This window comes from Lithobates pipiens, unplaced genomic scaffold, assembly GCF_037356315.1.
Source record: "Lithobates pipiens isolate NorthernLeopardFrog02 unplaced genomic scaffold, aLitPip1_a1.2 Scaffold_16, whole genome shotgun sequence".
Taxonomy (NCBI): Eukaryota; Metazoa; Chordata; class Amphibia; order Anura; family Ranidae; genus Lithobates; species Lithobates pipiens.
The window spans coordinates 586188750-586207096 of NW_027507748.1; the positions used below are offsets into that span (position 1 = coordinate 586188750).

The 18347-nt window shown below is 44.2% G+C and overlaps 1 protein-coding gene across 4 annotated transcripts; it reads right to left on the minus strand.

Moving 5' to 3' along the window:
• Positions 1 to 812: 812 nt before the first annotated feature.
• SLC61A1 (solute carrier family 61 member 1) lies at positions 813 to 17833 on the minus strand. 4 transcript variants are annotated; one of them, XM_077483860.1, is made up of 2 exons: positions 17709 to 17833; positions 813 to 2752 (listed from the first exon to the last, which is right to left on the minus strand). In XM_077483860.1, the coding sequence occupies exon 2, from the start codon at positions 2717 to 2719 to the stop codon at positions 1361 to 1363; it is 1359 nt and encodes a 452-aa protein (XP_077339986.1). In that variant the 5' UTR covers positions 2720 to 2752; positions 17709 to 17833; the 3' UTR covers positions 813 to 1360. The 4 variants fall into 4 exon arrangements, with proteins under 4 accessions (XP_077339986.1, XP_077339988.1, XP_077339987.1 ...); XM_077483862.1 differs by having other exon boundaries at positions 17705 to 17761; XM_077483861.1 differs by having other exon boundaries at positions 17696 to 17744.
• Positions 17834 to 18347: the final 514 nt, after the last annotated feature.

An 18347-nucleotide genomic window follows, 5' to 3' on the forward strand; every position in this document is an offset into this window, starting at 1 on the left:
AAATGATTTGGACCAGTGCACAAAGCAAGGTCCATAAAGGCATGGATGAGCGAGTTTGGGGTGAAGAAACTTGACTGGCCTGCACAGAGTCCTGACCTCAACCCGAAAGAACACCTTTTGGGTGAATTAATGCAGAGACTGCAAGCCAGGCCTTCTCGTCCAACATCAGCGCCTGACCTCACAAATGTGCTTCTGGAAGAATGGTCAAACATTCTAAAACCTTGTGAACGGCCTTCCCTGAGGAGCTCAAGCTGTTATAGCTGCAAAGAAAGGGTGGGCCAACTCAATCTTGGACACTACGGACTAAGACTGGGATGCCATTAATGTTGATGTGCGTGTAAAGGCAGGCATCCCAATACTTTTGTCAATATAGTGTAAGGAAAAAAAAAATTTCTGAATGGCCCCTGCAGTATTATGCCATAATATGCACCACATACTAATACATTATGGCAGACTTACCTTAAAACGAGCCCTCCAGTGGAATGCTGTCACCCCTGCCGGCACTCCTGTCTTTACTCAGTCTTCCTTCCAGGTTCATGCTCTTCTGCCATTTGAGGACTTCATTCATGTGTATGCACGTGAAAGTCAGCATAGCAGCACGGTGCAGAACATCACTGCACATGCACAGTGACATCATCAGCTGGAGCCAATGTGAATATCCTCTAAGTGCAACACACTTAGGGAATATTCACTGTACCTACAGGTAAGATTTTCAATAAGCTTACCTGTAGGTACAAATTGCGAATAGGAGTTTATCACTACTTTAACAAAATGTATATTCTTCATTAAATAAAAACAATTTAGTCTAAACGTATTAAACATTTTTTCCCTTCAGATTTATTTGCCCATGATGTCCAAGTAAGAAAAAAACTTCACTCATAAAAAGGACACAAGATATCACACAAGCCATCATCATCACAACAGCTGCTTAACCTTTACTCCTCTATTTTAATGGTATTAAACATACACTTTATGATGGCAACACACACATACTCACACACACGCATGTGCACACAGAATACATCTGCATCTGACACTTTATAGGAAGTGCTCTCAGCACAGATTTTTAATATGTAACAAATGTCTATGTTTCAGAAGCAGTACCCATTTGATTCCAAATCTCCCGTTTACAGATGCCCAGAAATGTTCCCCCATACCCTTGGGGTGTAATCATTAACGCATATGACAGATAGCAAAATTTTCCATTTGGAATGATAAAAACTGTACAAAAAGAATTCACTGCTTTGTTTGCAAAGTAATATTGTAATCACATTTCCCTCTGTTTACATGTCCTTCCATGCACTGATCCACAATTCTAGACCCCTTCTTGGCTTCGCTTTTGCTGTCGTTCACAGAATATTCACATTTCAGGTCCGCTGGGCTCAGTTTCTGAACTTGGCATACGTAGGTCAGGGTCATTTCTTACCATTGAAAACAGGCCAACCACGCTGAGAAGTGCAAGCAGCATTGTGACAGCACACAAGCTGAACATGTTCCTAGTTCCACTCTGGTAGTCACTGTCATGGAGTACGAGAAGCCCCAGTCCAGCAAGCAGGTTCAAAGGCACTCTAAACCAATTCAACACTCCAGTCTGTTCTTTTTCTGGGATTAATCGACGCCTCAGAAAGCTCATAGCTGGGAAATAGAGGCCACAAGCGAGTTCAATGAGTAGGAAAGCAAGAAAGGACTCCGTTGGCCTCTCCTGTCCTGGGCCTGTGGAGAAGGTAAGCATGAAAAGAGAGAAGAAAACCATGAGTACAGACAAGCAAAGTATATGCATGGGCTGTAAGTGATATTTCTTTGATGTAGCCAGACGATAAAGTGATGATCCAGTTGCACTGGCCGCCATGAAGCCAGAGAAGGCGATTCCAAGTGGTGTGTTATGGGGATCCAGCACTGGAGTCCACAGGAAAATGAAGATATAAACAACGCTCTCAAATAATGCCTGAATGGCACCTAAGAGCACAACTCTGCGGTCCCTCAAAAGGCATCTCAGCCCATCACCACAGCCTCTGGTAAAGCCGACACTCTGCCCGTGGTTCTCATCCCACTCTCGGAACACCAGAACGATGGCCAATCCTAACAGGGGCACTGCAAGCACAGAGGGTGAGGCCGGCCCCAGACCAAGCCATTCTGCACATACATTTGCTGTAATTCCTGCTAAAATAGAGATTCCTCCATTCCAGGTAGCCACTTGTGAGAAGGTGTGAGGGAGCCACTCTGCAGGGAAGTCATGATGTTCAGCATGTTCATGAGCATACCAGGATTCAAAAGAAGAAAATAGCAAGCCACTGGAAAATCCACCAAGGACTCGACTAGTCAGAAGCACAAAGTAATCCTGGGACAGCTTACATAAGTAGCATGCTGACAGCAAAAGGCAGAAGAGTATGACTGATTTCCTACGCCCCAGTCGTCCTGTCAGGGGGCCACTCACCAAACCCGACAACACAGTAGCACCAAATCCACACACATAAATTATGGCAATCTGTCCTTCCAGGAAATGGTAATGCTGGTATAATTTATATAAATAGGGACCTTGTAACCAGTCCGCTGCCAAAGCCGGAAAATAAGCTCTGAAAAAATCATGTTGAAACGTTTTGAAGGCCGGGTTTCCTAATGCGCTGCTTGTAGTAGAGGTCTTCGAATGGCAAGCAGAAAACTCCAACACAACCCAGAGAGCCAGGAGCCCCAGGAGAACCAAGTAAGCGAAGACCAACATGTCTCAGTGAAATGGCATTCTGAAAGAAGAAAGCTGGAAAAAACAAAAAAACAAAACAGGGTCAATACTTAAAATTATTATTTTCAATTTATTCATTTAATTATTATCTCTAAAGCCATTTTTTCAGTTATAGATAGAACAAGGAATGCCACGGTTCACCAAGGACCACTGTTCACCAAGAGAGAGAATTCCTATCCCAGAGACACAACAGGAAGTGAAATCTCTTTAAAATGAGTGAAAATTCACTCGTCACTGCGCAGATGTCCCCATTGGGAGATTCCTTCGCACCTCTTGTGCTGGTGACTACTGTAAAATTATGGATTTTCCATCACTTTCTTTCCCTGTTACAAGGGTCAGCAGGGACAGACAGCAATTAAAACAAAAGCAGGAAAATAAAATAGAGTTCTAAAAAATGGCTAAGGGCCAATTCACACTGGCCCCCAGCTAAATCGCAGAGCAGTTCAACGCTCCACCCGCACTGTGTTGCCGGCTGGCTGGGGGGGCAGTGTGATGCACAATTCAGAACACTGTACAGTTTCCCCACCCCCCTTTTTCTAATACAATCTTTATTTGATGTGTACAAAATGTATAGCGTAAAATTCTTTCACTGCAATGTCGGGCAGCATGACACCTGACATGGCAGTGCGATTTGAGCAGGTGCACTGCAATAAAATGCAGCACTTCTGTATTTTAGCACTAGCGTAATATGAATGGGACACATAGGAAATAATTATTTTCTGTGTGTCCCAGCAGTGACAGATGTCTTACCATGTCACTGCATATAGTGTGAATTGGCCCCAACTCTTACACCATCCAAAAATAAAAATTGGTTTTCGGACTTCCAGCAAATCATATTGATGAGGTTGAATTCGCTAGGCTTTTACAGCAACTGTCGCTGTATAAAAACTGAACTATACTCACCTGTTCTCCAGCGCTGTGATCCCCGGAGCTATCTGCTGGCTGCTGACATCTTTAGTCTGGCAGCTTCCAGGTATTGATCCATGGTTGTTTCTATTGACCGAGCTGAGATGCTGTCACTCCTGTGCAGTTCAGTCAGCTTGGCATTGCTGAAACTCTTACATTGAGCTGCCACGCAGAGTTCAGTGCACAGTGCAGACAGGCAGGTAGATAACTTTAATGCAGAATAGATATAGCATATCTCTTCTGTATTTAAAGTCCTGCCTGTTCAGAAAATGCACATACCTGCATGAATCTCCAGGCTCCTGCAGTTATGCCTACATTCTGGACTGCTCTAACGGGCAACGCTCTGCCATGTTCCAGTAGTGCACATTTATTTAATTTATAACAGACACTTAGAGCTTTACACATCTATATTGTACATTTACATCAATCCTTGCCCTCAAGGAGCTTACAATCTAAGCCCTTAACTCACATTCATACATACAGTATCTCACAAAAGTACACCTCTCAAATTTTTGTAAATATTGTATTATATCTTCTAATGTGACAACACTGAAGAAATTACACTTTTCTACAATGTAAAGTAGTGAGTGTACAGCTTGTATAACAGTATAAATTTGCTGTACCCTAAAAATAACTCAACACACAGCCATTAAAGTGATTGTAAAGCTTCATTTTTTTATACAAGAAACATGTCATACTTACCTCCACTTTGCAGCTCGTTTTGCAGAGTGGCACCAATCCTTGACGTCTTGGGGTCCCTCGGCGGCTCCTCCTCTTATCAGATAACCCCCTAGGAGAAGTGGTCTCCCAAGGGGGTCCCCCGCGTCATTGGATTTGATTGATAGCAGCACAGCAATTGGCTCCCGCTTATGTCAATCTATCCAATCAAGAGCCAGGACCCCATGCAGAGAGGGAGAGCGTGTCTCCGCCAAGTGAATGAAAGGGCTCACGTAAGTAAAACGGGGGGGGGGGAGCTGGTCGCTGCCAGAAGTTTTTTTCACCTTAATGCATTAAGGTGAAAAAACACAAGGGTTTATAACCCCTTTAATGTCTAAACCACAGGCAACAGAAGGGAAAATGTTCAAATTGGGCCAAAGTGTCAATATTTTGTGTGGCCACCATTATTTTCCAACACTGCCTTAACTCTCTTGAGCATGGAGTTTACTAGAGCTTCACATTTTACGACTGGAATCCTCTTCCATTCTTCCATGACGGAGCTGATGGATGTTGGAGACCGTGCAATCCTCCACCTTGAGGATGCCCCACAGATGCTCAATAGGGTTTAGGTCTGGAGGCATGCTTGGCCAGTCCATCGCCGTTACCCTCAGCTTCTTTAGCAAGGGAGTGGTCGGCTTCATGGTGTCTTTGGAGTTATGTTGGAATACTGCGCTGCTGCCCAGTCTCTGAAGGTAGGGGGGATCATGCTTGGGTTCAGTATGTCACAGTACATGTTGGCATTCATGGTTCCCTCAAAGAACTGTAGCTCCCCAGTGCCGGTGTTCTGACATATAGAGTCCGGCCATCTAAAAGTGTCCGCCCCGGACTGCGCAGGCGCAGCACTTGTGCAGTACGGAGCAGAAGGAGATTTGGAAAATCTCAGAAGATGAACGGCGCCTGCGCCGTGAGTCGAGGTGCAAGCCCCAACATCCAAGTGGACATAGGGCTGCACATATTAGAGGGCCGCTCGCTGCGTTCGGCTCTTTTTATTCTAACTCTATGTCCACTTGGATGGTGGGGCTAGAACCTGGACTCACAACGCAGGCGCCGTTCATCTTCGGCTATTTTCAGAATGTAGTTGTCCTGTGTACTGCGCATGCGCAGTACACAGCAGACACTATGCGACAGGACACCAGTAGGAAATCATGCAGCCCCCAGACCATGACACTCCCTCCACCATGCTTAACTGTAGGCAAGAAACTCTTGTCTATGTACTCCTCACCTGGTTGCCACCACACACGCTTGACACCATCTGAACCAAATAGCTTTATCCTGGTCTCATCAGACCACAGGACATGGTTCCAGTAATCCAGCTTGTCTTCAGCAAACTGTTTGCAGGCTTTCTTGTGCATCATCTTTAGAAGAGGCTTCCTTCTGGGACGACAGCCATACAGAGCAATTTGATGCCATGTGTGCAGCGTATGGTGTGAGCACTGACAGGCTGACCCCCCCCGAACCTCTGCAGCAATGCTGGCAGCATTCATACATCTATTTCCCAAAGACAACCTCAGGATATGACGTTGAGCATGTTCACTCAACTCCTTTGGGTCGACCATAGTGAGGCCTTTTCTGAGTGGAACCTGTCCTGTTAAACCACTGTATGGTCTTGACCACCATGATGCAGCTCAGTTTCAGGGTCTTGGCAATCTTCTTATAGCCTAGGCCAGTGATGGCGAACCTTGGCACCCCAGATGTTTTGGAACTACATTTCCCATGATGCTCATGCACTCTGCAGTGTAGATGAGTATCCTGGGAATTGTAGTTCCAAAACATCTGGAGTGCCAAGGTTCGCCATCACTGGCCTAGGCCATCTTTATGTAGAGCCACAATTCTTTTTTTCAGATCCTCAGAGAGTTCTTTGCCATGAGGCGTCATGCTGAACTTCCAGTGACCAGTAAAAGAGAGAGAGAGAACCCCAAATTTACCCCACCTGAGACCTTGTAACACTAACGACTCACATGACACCAGGAAAGGAAAATTGCTAATTGGGCCCAATTTGGACATTTTCACTTATTTTGAGGGGACAGCAAATTTACACCGTTATACAAGCTGTACACTCACTACCTTACATTGTAGCAAAGTGACATTTTTTTAGTATGACATGAAAAGATATAATAAAATATTTACAAAAATGTGAGGCGTGTACTCACTTTTGTGAGATACTGTACTAGGGCCAATTTAGACAGGAGACAATTAATCTACCTGTCTAATTAATCCTCCCACACACTCTTTGGCGTGTGGGAGGAAATCGACGCAGGCACAGGGTGAACAAGCAAGCTCCAGGCAGGTAGTGTCATGGTTCATGATTTGAACAGCCGACCCCAATGCTGCTAGGTAGAAGCACCCCACATTCCTATTGACCAATGCTGTGCCAACAGAAATATCTGCAGAGTGGGAGAGAGTGAGCAATCTTGACAGAAACAGATTGTGTATCTGTAGGTGACTGCGCTTTATACCAAAAAGTGGTTCCTCTGTTTTAACCCTTTCACTGCCAGGTCTGTACGCCATACGGATGTACAGAAGTGCCTGCAGGTGGCCAGGTCAGTACGGTGTACGGACCTCCTTTCTCCCTCTCCTATAAGCTTATGGTCACTTCAATAACAAGAAGCTGATATATTACCCCTAATGTGATCGGGCCCCACCCCACACTGCCGCTTTCCTGTTCCCTGCCTCTCCACCCCTGCCGCACCCTTCCATCTAAAACTGCCCCCCCACTCTCCTCTCCCCTTCACCCCCCAGCACTGATATCCCCTCCACCCGATCTGACCCCCTCCCCTGCAAACCCGCTTCCCACAGCCACAATCATTAGCTAGCATCCCTCCTATTCCACTCCCACCAGCTTCAGGTGCTGCTTGGGGAGTCCAGATGTGTCCCCCCGCCAGTCAGATCGCCCCCTAACTGCCCTGTAACTCGATCCATCGCTGATCCAAGCAGCATCTCTCCTTCCCTCCGCCTGCAGCTTCTCCCTGCACAGATCTCCGATGTGGGTGGTGGTGAAGTTGGGGCTTGGATAGCTTTAGTAAACATTTTTACTAAGCCCCCCCCCCCCCCGTAGAAGAGAGGGCACATGCAGACATCTCTATTATTTGCCCACTGGCAGCCGATATATTGTAACCAAGAGTGTTACAATGTATCAGACTGTCATTTTCTGAATGAATGGATACAGATTCTCATTCATTCAAGTAAAGTGCTGCAGAAAAAAAAAAGAAGGGACTATCTTCAGTCCCTTTCTCTGTCTGTAAAAGAGATATAGGGGTCCGTGAGATCTCTGAAAAATGTAATGACTGTAAAATATAAATAAACAAACACACAAACATAGTAAGACCCCCCCCCCTAGGTCCACTCACATCTCCATGGCTACCTCAGCTTCTCCTCCCTGGCAACCTGATCCGTCCTAATTGGCCAGGAGGAGAAGGAGATAGTGAATATTAATTTGCTATTGTCCCAACTCACAAGTGGGTGGGTTCGGGGTGCAATGCTATGCACCTGAGCCCAACCTTTTTCAAGCCAATTAAAGCCTCAGGCTCTAATCATATGGCTTGAAAAAAATAAAAATAAAACTCATACAATGAGTCCAACGCCTCTAAAGGACCGGCCACTCCTAGTAAGAGCCCTTTCACATGAGGCGGACCCTGAAATTGTAGATCCACCTACTCAGCAGGGGATCAGTCTGCTGATCCCCGCTGAGCAGACAGATGACAGGTTCATGTATGCTCCGCTGATGCGGACATGACTCGCTAGTCTCTATGGGACGGTCGGATGGAAACGGACGACCTGTCCATTTCCATCAGATGCCATCCGATCTGCTAGATGGATGGGGAATGGAATCCCCATCTGTTTGTTTTAGCGGACTGGATCAGATGCAGGCAGGTGTAAACGGACACATGTCCATTTACATCAGTCTCTCCATAGAGAACAATGGGTGGTCCGATTGGGCCCTTCTGAAAAATGGACAAGCAGACCCAATCGGTGTGCTGGTGTGAAAGAGGCCGAAGGCCTTGTTCACACAGGGCATACACAGCATATCTTTACAGGGATGAACAGGTTCTCCGTGCATCTCTGTGCAGGCCATGCCATTGATGTCATTTGGGATGTAGCACCTGCACGAACAGAGCCGTTGCTCCCAATTTTACATCCATGTTGGTCCGCATGCATGTCTATGAGGTCACACTGTCTGTGTTCAGGGTCATGTACCCACATGGATCTCAGATTGGGAACAGCAGCTATGCCTGTGCAGCCGTTGCCACAAATGGGATCACCTGTGCATCCCTGTGTGGGTAAACACGGCCCCCCATGGGTGTACACTTTAGTATGCCACATGTGAACAAGGCTTTTGTAGCAATTTAGCAGGAATTTTGTAAGTTATGTTGTGTTAATGAGCAATATTAATTATTCTAGTGTATTTTTTGTGAAAATAGCAATATGATGAACATTTGCGCAATTATTGCAGTGCCAAAAAAATATGTAGCACTTTTTTTTTATTTTACAGATCAATGTGCTTTTAGAAAATTTAGTTTGAGGGGTCTTTTCAAATTCTGTGAAATATGAAAACCTCCAGATTTTTAAAGAAATTTTTGGGTACGTTTGATTTTCACCATTTTGCAAAAAGGCGCAATGTAAAATTTACAAATATTTGTCATTTATTAACTCCATACAGGTTAAGCCTTTATATTTAGTAGGGATTTAGCAGGAATTTTGTAAAATTAGCTGTGTTTTTATTTGATAATGGGTTTAGTGTAGGTTTTGCCAATATATTGGTTCGATCAATTTTTGCGCAAATACCGCGGGGTATTTAAAAAAAAAAAATATCAGTAGCACCTTTTTATTCTAGAGGTCATATGCTTTCAGAAAATATATGGTTTTGGGGGTCTTTCACAAATTTTTAAAGTTAAAAGTAAAAAATTAAAACCTTCAGATTTTTTAAGAAATTTTGATATTTACACTTTTGCTTCTGCTCAATTTTCATAATTTCGCAAAAAGGCACAATTTAACCCTTTCATGACTAAGCCTATTTCTGACATTTGTTGCTTGCAAGTTAAAATCTTTATTTTTTTGCTACAAAATTACTTAGAACCCCCAAATTTTATATATACGAGAATAAAATGGATACCGTTGCAATATTTCATGTCACGCTGTATTTGTGCAGCGGTCTTTCAAACGCAATTGTTTTTTTGGGGGGGGGGGGCAGACACTTTCATGAATTAAAAAAAATAAACAGTAAGTTAGCCCAATTTTTTTGCAGATACCCAACATGTCATGCTTTGAATTTGCGCACAAATTAACGTTGCCTAAAAATCTCCATAAGCAGCGCTTTAAAAAAAAGAACGGTTACCAGGTTACAGGGGAGGTATAATGCTAGAGTTATTGCTCTCACTCTGGCGAACGTGGTGATCTCACGTGTGATTTGAACATTGTTTACATATGCGGGTGTGACTTACGTGTGTGTTTTCTTTGCTGCGCGAGGTCACAGGGATAGGGGCACTTTAAAATATATATTTTTTCCCCCCTTATTTTTCATTTTTTACATTGTCACTTTAAAAAAAAAAAAAAAAAAAAAAAACATGATCACTTTTATTGCTGACATAAGGAATATAAACATCCCTTGTGACAATAATAGGCGGTGACAGGTACACTTTATGGAGGAATCTGGGGTCTAAATGACCCCAAATATCTCCTGTGCTCTTCAAAGTATTAAGATCATCAAAAACGGCGATTCTGAATCTGTAATTTCTTAAATCCGAAGTGTTGCAGTTTCCGTGTTTACACAAAGGAGACTGGAATGAAGCCATTTCTGGCTTCCTTCCAGTTTTAAGCCCCATACACACCATCAGATTTTCTGCCGATTTTTGTCTTCAGATTTTCCAAAACTATATAATTTGAGGTCAAACCTTAGGAGTTTCAATTTGTATGCAATCAGGCAGGCCATTGCACTATATGGTTTTGGTAAATCTGAAGACACAAATCAGCAGAAAATCTGATAGTGTGTATGGGGCTTTACTCCAGCTGGCAGAAGTGCCGAAACATGTCTCGGTCTCCCGGTAGGACGGGAGGCCCGTGAAGAGTGGCGGAAGAAGGGCTGACATTTGGCTCGTGTGTACGTCTGTTGGAGGTCCAAGCTGGATCACTCTCAGCAAATGGTAGAGAGCGCAGATATCAGAGTGTTCAGTGTTGGCATCTCCCTGTCAGAACACAACAGCTCAGCAGGAGGAAAGATCACTGAACTAACCTTGCATGGTTGGTACAGCAGCTCCTGACCAGAGCAGTCAGTTTTTTTTTTCGCGGTTGCACGAAGAAGAAAAAACTGTAGCGTGTACCGGTCTTTAGTGTGGAGAAGCTCTGCTGATGTGCATCATATTGTTTGTGATTGGGTATTCTTCTTTGCAAAGTGCATTTTCACCACATTTGCAAAGCTAAGGAAAAATTCCCTTGCAAAATGAATGGCCTATTTGCCTTTAGTACCGTATATACTCGAGTATAAGCCGAGATTTTCAGCCTCTTTTTTGAGGCTGAAAGTGCCCCCCTCGGCTTATACTCGAGTCATCGCTGTCTGCCCGCTCGATCAGCGTGTCGAGCAGACAGACAGCGGCCATTCTATAGTTCAAAAGCCGCGCCTCCGGCTCCGCCTTCGCCTGTGATAGGCGGAACACTGAATTTCCCAGCAGCCTGTGTTCCGCCTATCACGGACATCGTATCATCCTCGTACTACGGACGAGGATGATACGATGTACGTGATAGGCGGAACACAGGCTGCTGGGAAATTCAGTGTTCCGCCTATCACAGGCGAAGGCGGCGGCGCAGCTTTTGAATTTTACAATGGCCGCCGAGGCGCCGACGAACGAAGAGGGCACGGGACGGAGGCAAGGCAAGGCACGGCACGGGACGGGACGGAGGCAAGGCACGGCGGCGAGGCACGGAGGCAAGGAGGCTCGGCACGGGACGGAGGCTCGGGACAAAGGCTCGGGACACAGGTAGGCTGGACACACACACACACACACACACACACACACACACACACACACACACACACAGGGATGGATGGATGGATGGAGACACACACACACAGGGATGGATGGATGGATGGAGACACACACACACAGGGATGGATGGATGGATGGATGGAGACACACACACACACAGGGATGGATGGACGGACACACAGGGATGGACGGACACACAGGGATGGACGGACACACACACAGGGATGGACAGGCATGTCTTACCCTCGGCTTATACACGAGTCAATAAGTTTGCCAGTTTTTTTGGGGGTAAATTGGGGGCCTCGGCTTATATTCGGGTCGGCCTATACTCGAGTATATACGGTAAATCTACTCCAAAGTAAAAGTATAAACACAGCCAAACAAGTAAAGAGTACCAAGATTTTAACAATTCTTCACTTCCTTACCCAAAGTTAAAATAACTTGCTGTAGTTATACATGATTATGATGTTTAATGAGGAAGTGACAGATAAACCACAATACACAGACTCTGGGGACGCAACTTCTAGCTTGGTTTTTTGGAGTCAAACGAATACTAAAATATATGAATAGTTAGCTACAGTCTTAGCGGTCAGCTCTTGGCGTGCTCTCACAATAACATTTATTTACCCTGTAGTGCTGTAACCAGTAAACACTAGACCAAAGTTTAACTGTAACAGTGCACAAAAAGTCACTAAAGCCAGCCATACATGGATTGAAATTCAATCCGATCGACTTGTGTACAACCAGCCTGTTGGGTTGTCCCTGAATGATCAGTGCCACCAGCTATAGCCAACCTTGACATTGAAAGGCTCCCCACTGGTAGAATACCATAGCTCAGCAGGAAGGATTCCCCTATCCACACTGGATGGGGGAAATCCGCTTATTTTTTTCTTTCCTTTAACCTGCTGATCGAACAAAAAAATTAATCATGTATGAAATGCCTAAGGCCAGCCATACACAATTCTACTCTCGGTTGGTTCAGCAGGAGATTCAAATGGTTAATGGGCAGGTAGAACCTAATAAGTTGATCAATTGATTGATCAACTTGGGTACAACCAGCCTGCTGGATTCACTTCCGATTATCACAAGCGGCTGCTATAGCCACTAGCGATAATCACCATCTTCTGACGAGAAATGCTCTCCCCCGCCACCAGGAGAAGACACTTCCTGTCATGTTTGAAGTTGGCAAAGCTGTGCACGGCATCACTTATACAGCTTCATTCACAGAAGTCCCATCTGCCATTGTAGTGGAAAGACCGTAGTTCTCAGTGGAGCAAAAGTGATAGGACGTCACTTTCTCAAGCTCTACAGCTAAATGTTTGTACCTCTATATGGACCTGTGGCTAGACGAATAGTCTGCAGAAGACTAAGCACTGCACCTATGATCCAGTGATTGTGGTTGCAATGATTTGCAGCCTCCAATGCAAAAACTAACAACTGCACATTTTTACAATACAGCTATATTTATTTTTTTGCATGAAGTGGAAGTCTTTTTTAACCCCTTCCCAGAATTCCTTTAACCACTCACCTACAGGACCAATTGTAAAAAAAAAAAAAAAAATTATCTACTTTTTTGCTAGAAAATTACTTGAAACCCCCGAACACAAACAAATATATATATATACACACACATACACACACACACACCAGAAGCCCTACCGAATAAAATGATGGGTGTTGCAAATTTTTATGTCACACGGTATTTGCGCAGCAGTTTTTCAGGCGTAATTTTTGGGAAAAAATACACTAATGAATTTTATTGCACACAATATAAAATACCCATTTTTTTTGTCTTGCTAAAATATACAAAATGACAATACCCAACATGTCATGCTTTAAAATGTGTCCGCCCATGGAATGGCATCAAACTATAGTACTTAAAATTCTCCATAGGCAACGCTTTAAACGCCTTTATAGGTTATCAGTTTAGAGATATATAGGTCTGGGGCTACAATTATTGCCCTCACTCTGAACTTTGCAACAATACCTCACAAATGTGGTGCGATCACCGTTTACATATGTGTGCGGGACTTGCGTGTGTGTTCGCATTACATTTTTTTATCCAAAACTTTATTTTACTTTGTCGCTTACATTTTTTTTTGTATTAATGGGCAGGAAAACAAAGAGGCAAAAGGCATCACAGAGAGGGAGGGACATCAGTTCCTCCCTCTCTGCGTAGTGCCATTGCCACAGGTCGCATTGTTCTGGACGGCAGAACTGGAGAAAGGCGGCGGACGGGAGGGGCATCTTCTGCCACCTGCAGAAGTGATTGAGTGGCTATTCAGCCAATTTAATCACTTCTGACTTAGAGGCAATCACCAGCTGCAAATTTTCATACTGGGATGACGACGGCAGCTGCAGGCATCATCCCGGTATAACCACTGCAACCAAAAGGACATCCTACAGCAGTGATGGCAAACCTTGGCACCCCAGATGTTTGGAACTACATTTCCCATGATGCTCATGCACTCTGCAGTGTAGTTGAGCATCACGGGAGATGTAGTTCCAAAACATCTGGGGTGCCAAGGTTCGCCACCACTGTCCTACGGTATTGTGTTGGTTAAACAGTCCTGAACACCTGAGGGAGTCAGGAAAGATCAATCATATGACCAGGGTCACATGATCAAAAGCTGGTCCAACCAGCTAACCATCTTTTGTCCACAACTAGAGCTGCATTTGAAAGCTGGGTCTATGTGCTGAGAGCACACAGTAAGCACACTCAGCACATAATCATCATCCACCAAGTGACTTATGTGTCGCATGTGAGCGTTAAAGTCCACCCTTTTCTTGCAGCACACGTGTTGTGTGGTCGTAAAGGGATTGGGTATCTGAAATGACTTATCAGCCCCCTGAAATCCCCCAGTACAGCAGAACTTAGTCTGGAGGAAAGGCAGTACTTGACGGCCAAATAAATCTGCTGCCCTGTTCACACTATACATATGTGTGCAGTGCGTCTGCTTTTTTTTTTTTACCCAGCATAATTCTGCTGAACATCACTGCCCTATAGCATGTCGTGACTCGCTACCGAGCAAAAAGTTGAATGAAATATTTTGTGACATTTCAATAAAATGACTAAAAAAACAAAAAAGGTGAACAATGCGATGTACTGTACTTAAAGCGCAAAAGTGGAACTTCTGCTTATCTGATTCTTCCCCCCGATGCCACATCTGACACCTTTCAGGGGGAGCTGAGGCAGACTGTGCCATGGAGAATTATGTCAGCAGCTCAGCTCAGCCCCCCCCCCCCCCCCTCCTCCTCCTCCTCCTCCTCCTCTTTTACTGGGCCAGTGAAAGAGCACAGTGCCCCTACTCCTTCCTCCCCTTCTGCCGGGCCAGTTTCACACAGTAGAGACCTAGCCGCGAAGCCGAAAGGCTACACTGCCAGGTTCCCTTACCAGCAATGGCGGCAGCACCCGACCAACCAATGTAAACATAGGCTGCGGTGCTGACATTGTTGGACTCCAGGACAGGTAAGTGTTCTAATGTTAAAAGTCAGCAGCTACAGTATGTGTAGTTGCTGACTTAATTTTTTAAAAGGGGTGGGCGGAACTCTTCTATTAAATCCCACCCCTTCACAACGCACAGCTTGTGCGAGTTTTAGGTCTCAAGCACACTCAGTGTTTGCCCAGCTCTTTTGAACACATTCTCCTGGCAGGAAAAGAGAAGCATAAAAAGCAACATAAAAAATACCCCGTGAATGCATTCATTTCATTGGCCAGAATATTCATTTATTCTGGGCATTGAAATAAAAGTTCAAGTACTAAACACACCTAGCGTTTAGTTTAGGCTGCATTCACACCTGGGTGTTTGGCATTGCGGACAGATTTTGCCTTTCAAAACGCCCAGATGTGAATGACAAATCACACAATGCACATTTTAAGTTCCTTTCATTAGAATGCCACCTAAAATAGATACATGTTAGCATGTACATTAGGAAGGGAATGTAGATCCTTTATTTGGGAAAGAGGACCCTTCCCGTATGCTCACTTTTTTTTTTCCCCCTTAACCACCCCCTATATGAAGTACACATGGATAAACACATACAATAATACACTCATAATAGACACACAATAGCACTTAAATTTGGGAAGGAATGTAGACCCTTCATCTGGAAGAGAGGATCTTTTCCCGTTTTCTCACTTTAAACCTTCCCCTCCCTTTTGTTTTGTCTTGTATGGGTGGGTGTGGCTGGGCTGGATTTATATATCGTATAGACGTTGACCTTTATCAGTGATGGCAAACCTTGGCACCCCAGATGTTTTGGAACTACATTTCCCATGATGCTCATGCACTCTGCAGTGTAGTTGAGCATCATGAGAAATGTAGTTCCAAAACATCTGGCGTGCCAAGGTTCGCCATCACTGACCTATATAAATGGGGAAAAGACCTAAGATAGAGTAGTAAGGATGCAAGTATATAGATAATGGTTTACTTTCTCACTTATCTTTTTTTTGAATGAAAAATTTTATAAAATGTTTATTATATAGAGAACAGCACCTAAAAACATGGTGCGGTTCTTGTGAGCTAAATTGCGCTGCAATCGTGGCAAACCACATCGCGTGAATTTTGTCACCCAAAAAAAAAAAACAGTTCTCGTGCTTCTTTTGGGCAACATGCTTCACGCAATACATTTTGCTGCAATTGCAGTGTGATCGCAGGACAATCATGGGAGAACCACATCACATTTTTTAAATGTGCGATTTGTCATTCACACCTGAGCATTTTGAAATCACAGGCAGAATTCTGCCCGCGACTCAAAACACCCACGTGTGCACCCAGCCTCAGTTACATGCACCTGTTTTTCTCTGACCAATTGCTCCTCTCCTGAAGTAATGGGTTATTTTCTGCCTCTAAACACGTATGTATGTATGTGGGTGTGTGGACACATAGACTAAGTAGCAGTTCACACAGGGGCAGTGCAATGGAACCGTTCTAATAGGAGCAACTCAAGGTTTCTGTATTACTTGAGGGAGACTTCAGAGCAGCTTGCATTGCCTTCTCTACAGAGGGAATTTTGCAAGTCACAATATATGTAGGGCTGCAACTAACAATTATTTTCATACTCGATTAGTTGGCCGATTATCGTTTCGATTAATAACCTTAAAAAATACAAGTGGGTCAAATTGACGTTCATTTTCACCCACAGTGAAGGGAAAATTTTGGAAATAATAGAAAACTTTTTGGTCAAAGGAATTTTCAGACAGTGTATGTGTTTTTTTGCTCAGAAATGAAGTGAAAACTTCAAACAACATTCTTTCATTCAGCGAATGTACAAAGATTTTGCATCTGAATATTCTCACCTGAAAATTGATCCGTGTGGCCAGCATAAGGCTCGGTGCACACCTATGCAGTTTTTGCATTTTATCTGTTTCTGCAGTGCGTTTTGATTTTTGCGCAAGTGATTTTACTGCAATTTTCTGCAGCTTCTCCATTGAAGTATATTGAATCAAAAAAGCACCGCTTTGCATTAAAAGTCCCTGACCCTTTCCAAATATACAGTGGCTGAAAAAAGCACAGATATGAACGTGTCCCATAGGAAACAATGTAAATGAACTGTAGTGCGTTTCTGCAAAAAGCACCAATAAACATATAGATGTGAACCAGACCAGAATGTTTAGTAACATAATGGGGTTAAAAAAAACTAAAATTAGCCCTTTATAGTACAAAAAAGCAAATAATCACTACTGGAAGGGGTTCATTTTTTTACTGTAGAACAGTGAAAGTAATATTTACAGTAGTGATTTTTGTACTATAAAGGGCTCATTTTAGTTTATTTTTAACCCCATTATGTTACTGGCTGATTAATCGATTATGAAAATAGTAATCAATTAATTTCATAATCAATTAGTTGTCGATTAATCGATTAGTTGTTTCAGCCCTAAATATATGTGGCAGCTTCAGTCGGACAACTTTGATGCCACCCCTGTGTGAACCAGCACTAACATTTAGATGAAGATTTTTTTTAAAACAGCGCCAAACACCCTTAAAAGCGCCACTGCTGACGCCCAGCGTGTGCACGAAGTCCTTGTGGTGTGAACAACCCCATAGAGCGTTGTTGGTTGCAGCGCTATATAGGCGACTCAGAGGAGGGCGTGTCAGCGCAACGTATGGAGAGCGCCATGCGCAGAGCTTGGCATACGCAGAACCTTGTACACACTACCCCATGACAGTGATGACAGTGATGTCAGTGAATGAGACCCTCTGCACCAATCTGATTCTGCCCACCATGGCTTCAATCATTCATACAGTTCAAGCAGCCACATCCTGGAGCCTGCACACATGATATAATCACACCTCGTATTATCATTCATCAAATCACTCTCTACACGAAGAGAATCCAAACTGTACACTGACTACACCGAGCATACCGACCCTCCGCCCGCCGCTTCCTCCTCCACCGATCTCCCTCCTCCTCCTCCTCCCGGAAGAAGCTCGCGTGGAGGACCAGGAAGGCGGAGGTGACGTCACATGACGCGCCTGTATGTCCGGGGGAGGCGGGAGGGGAGTGTCCGGGTGTTGAGAGAGGCGGTGTCCACATGGAATGCTTGGCTCCGCCCCCTCCCTGTGCTGCGTATAGGAGGAGAGGCTGCAGGTGTGGAGGAGAACATTGAATGTGACCCTTTTTTTTGCATACTGTCCTTATCACTGAATACTGTCAGGGGGCGAAACCAGGTGGATCAGGTCCAGGCTTTTTCTGACACTTTTTGTTCATAAGTTTGAATCAGATTTTTTTTTTTGCTAGTAAATTACTAATTACTCCCAAACGTTATACTTTTTTTTTTTTTTTTCTTTAGCAGAGACTCTAGAGCAGTGATTGCGAACCTTTGCACTCTGGGTGTTTTGGAACTACATTTCCCATGATGCTCATGTACTCTGCAGTGTAGGTGAGCATCATGGGAAATGTAGTTCCAAAACATCTGGGGTGCCAAGGTTTGCCATCACTGCCCTAGGGAATAAAATTGCGATCATTGCAATTTTTTTATGACACGTGGTATTTGTGCAGCGGTTCCT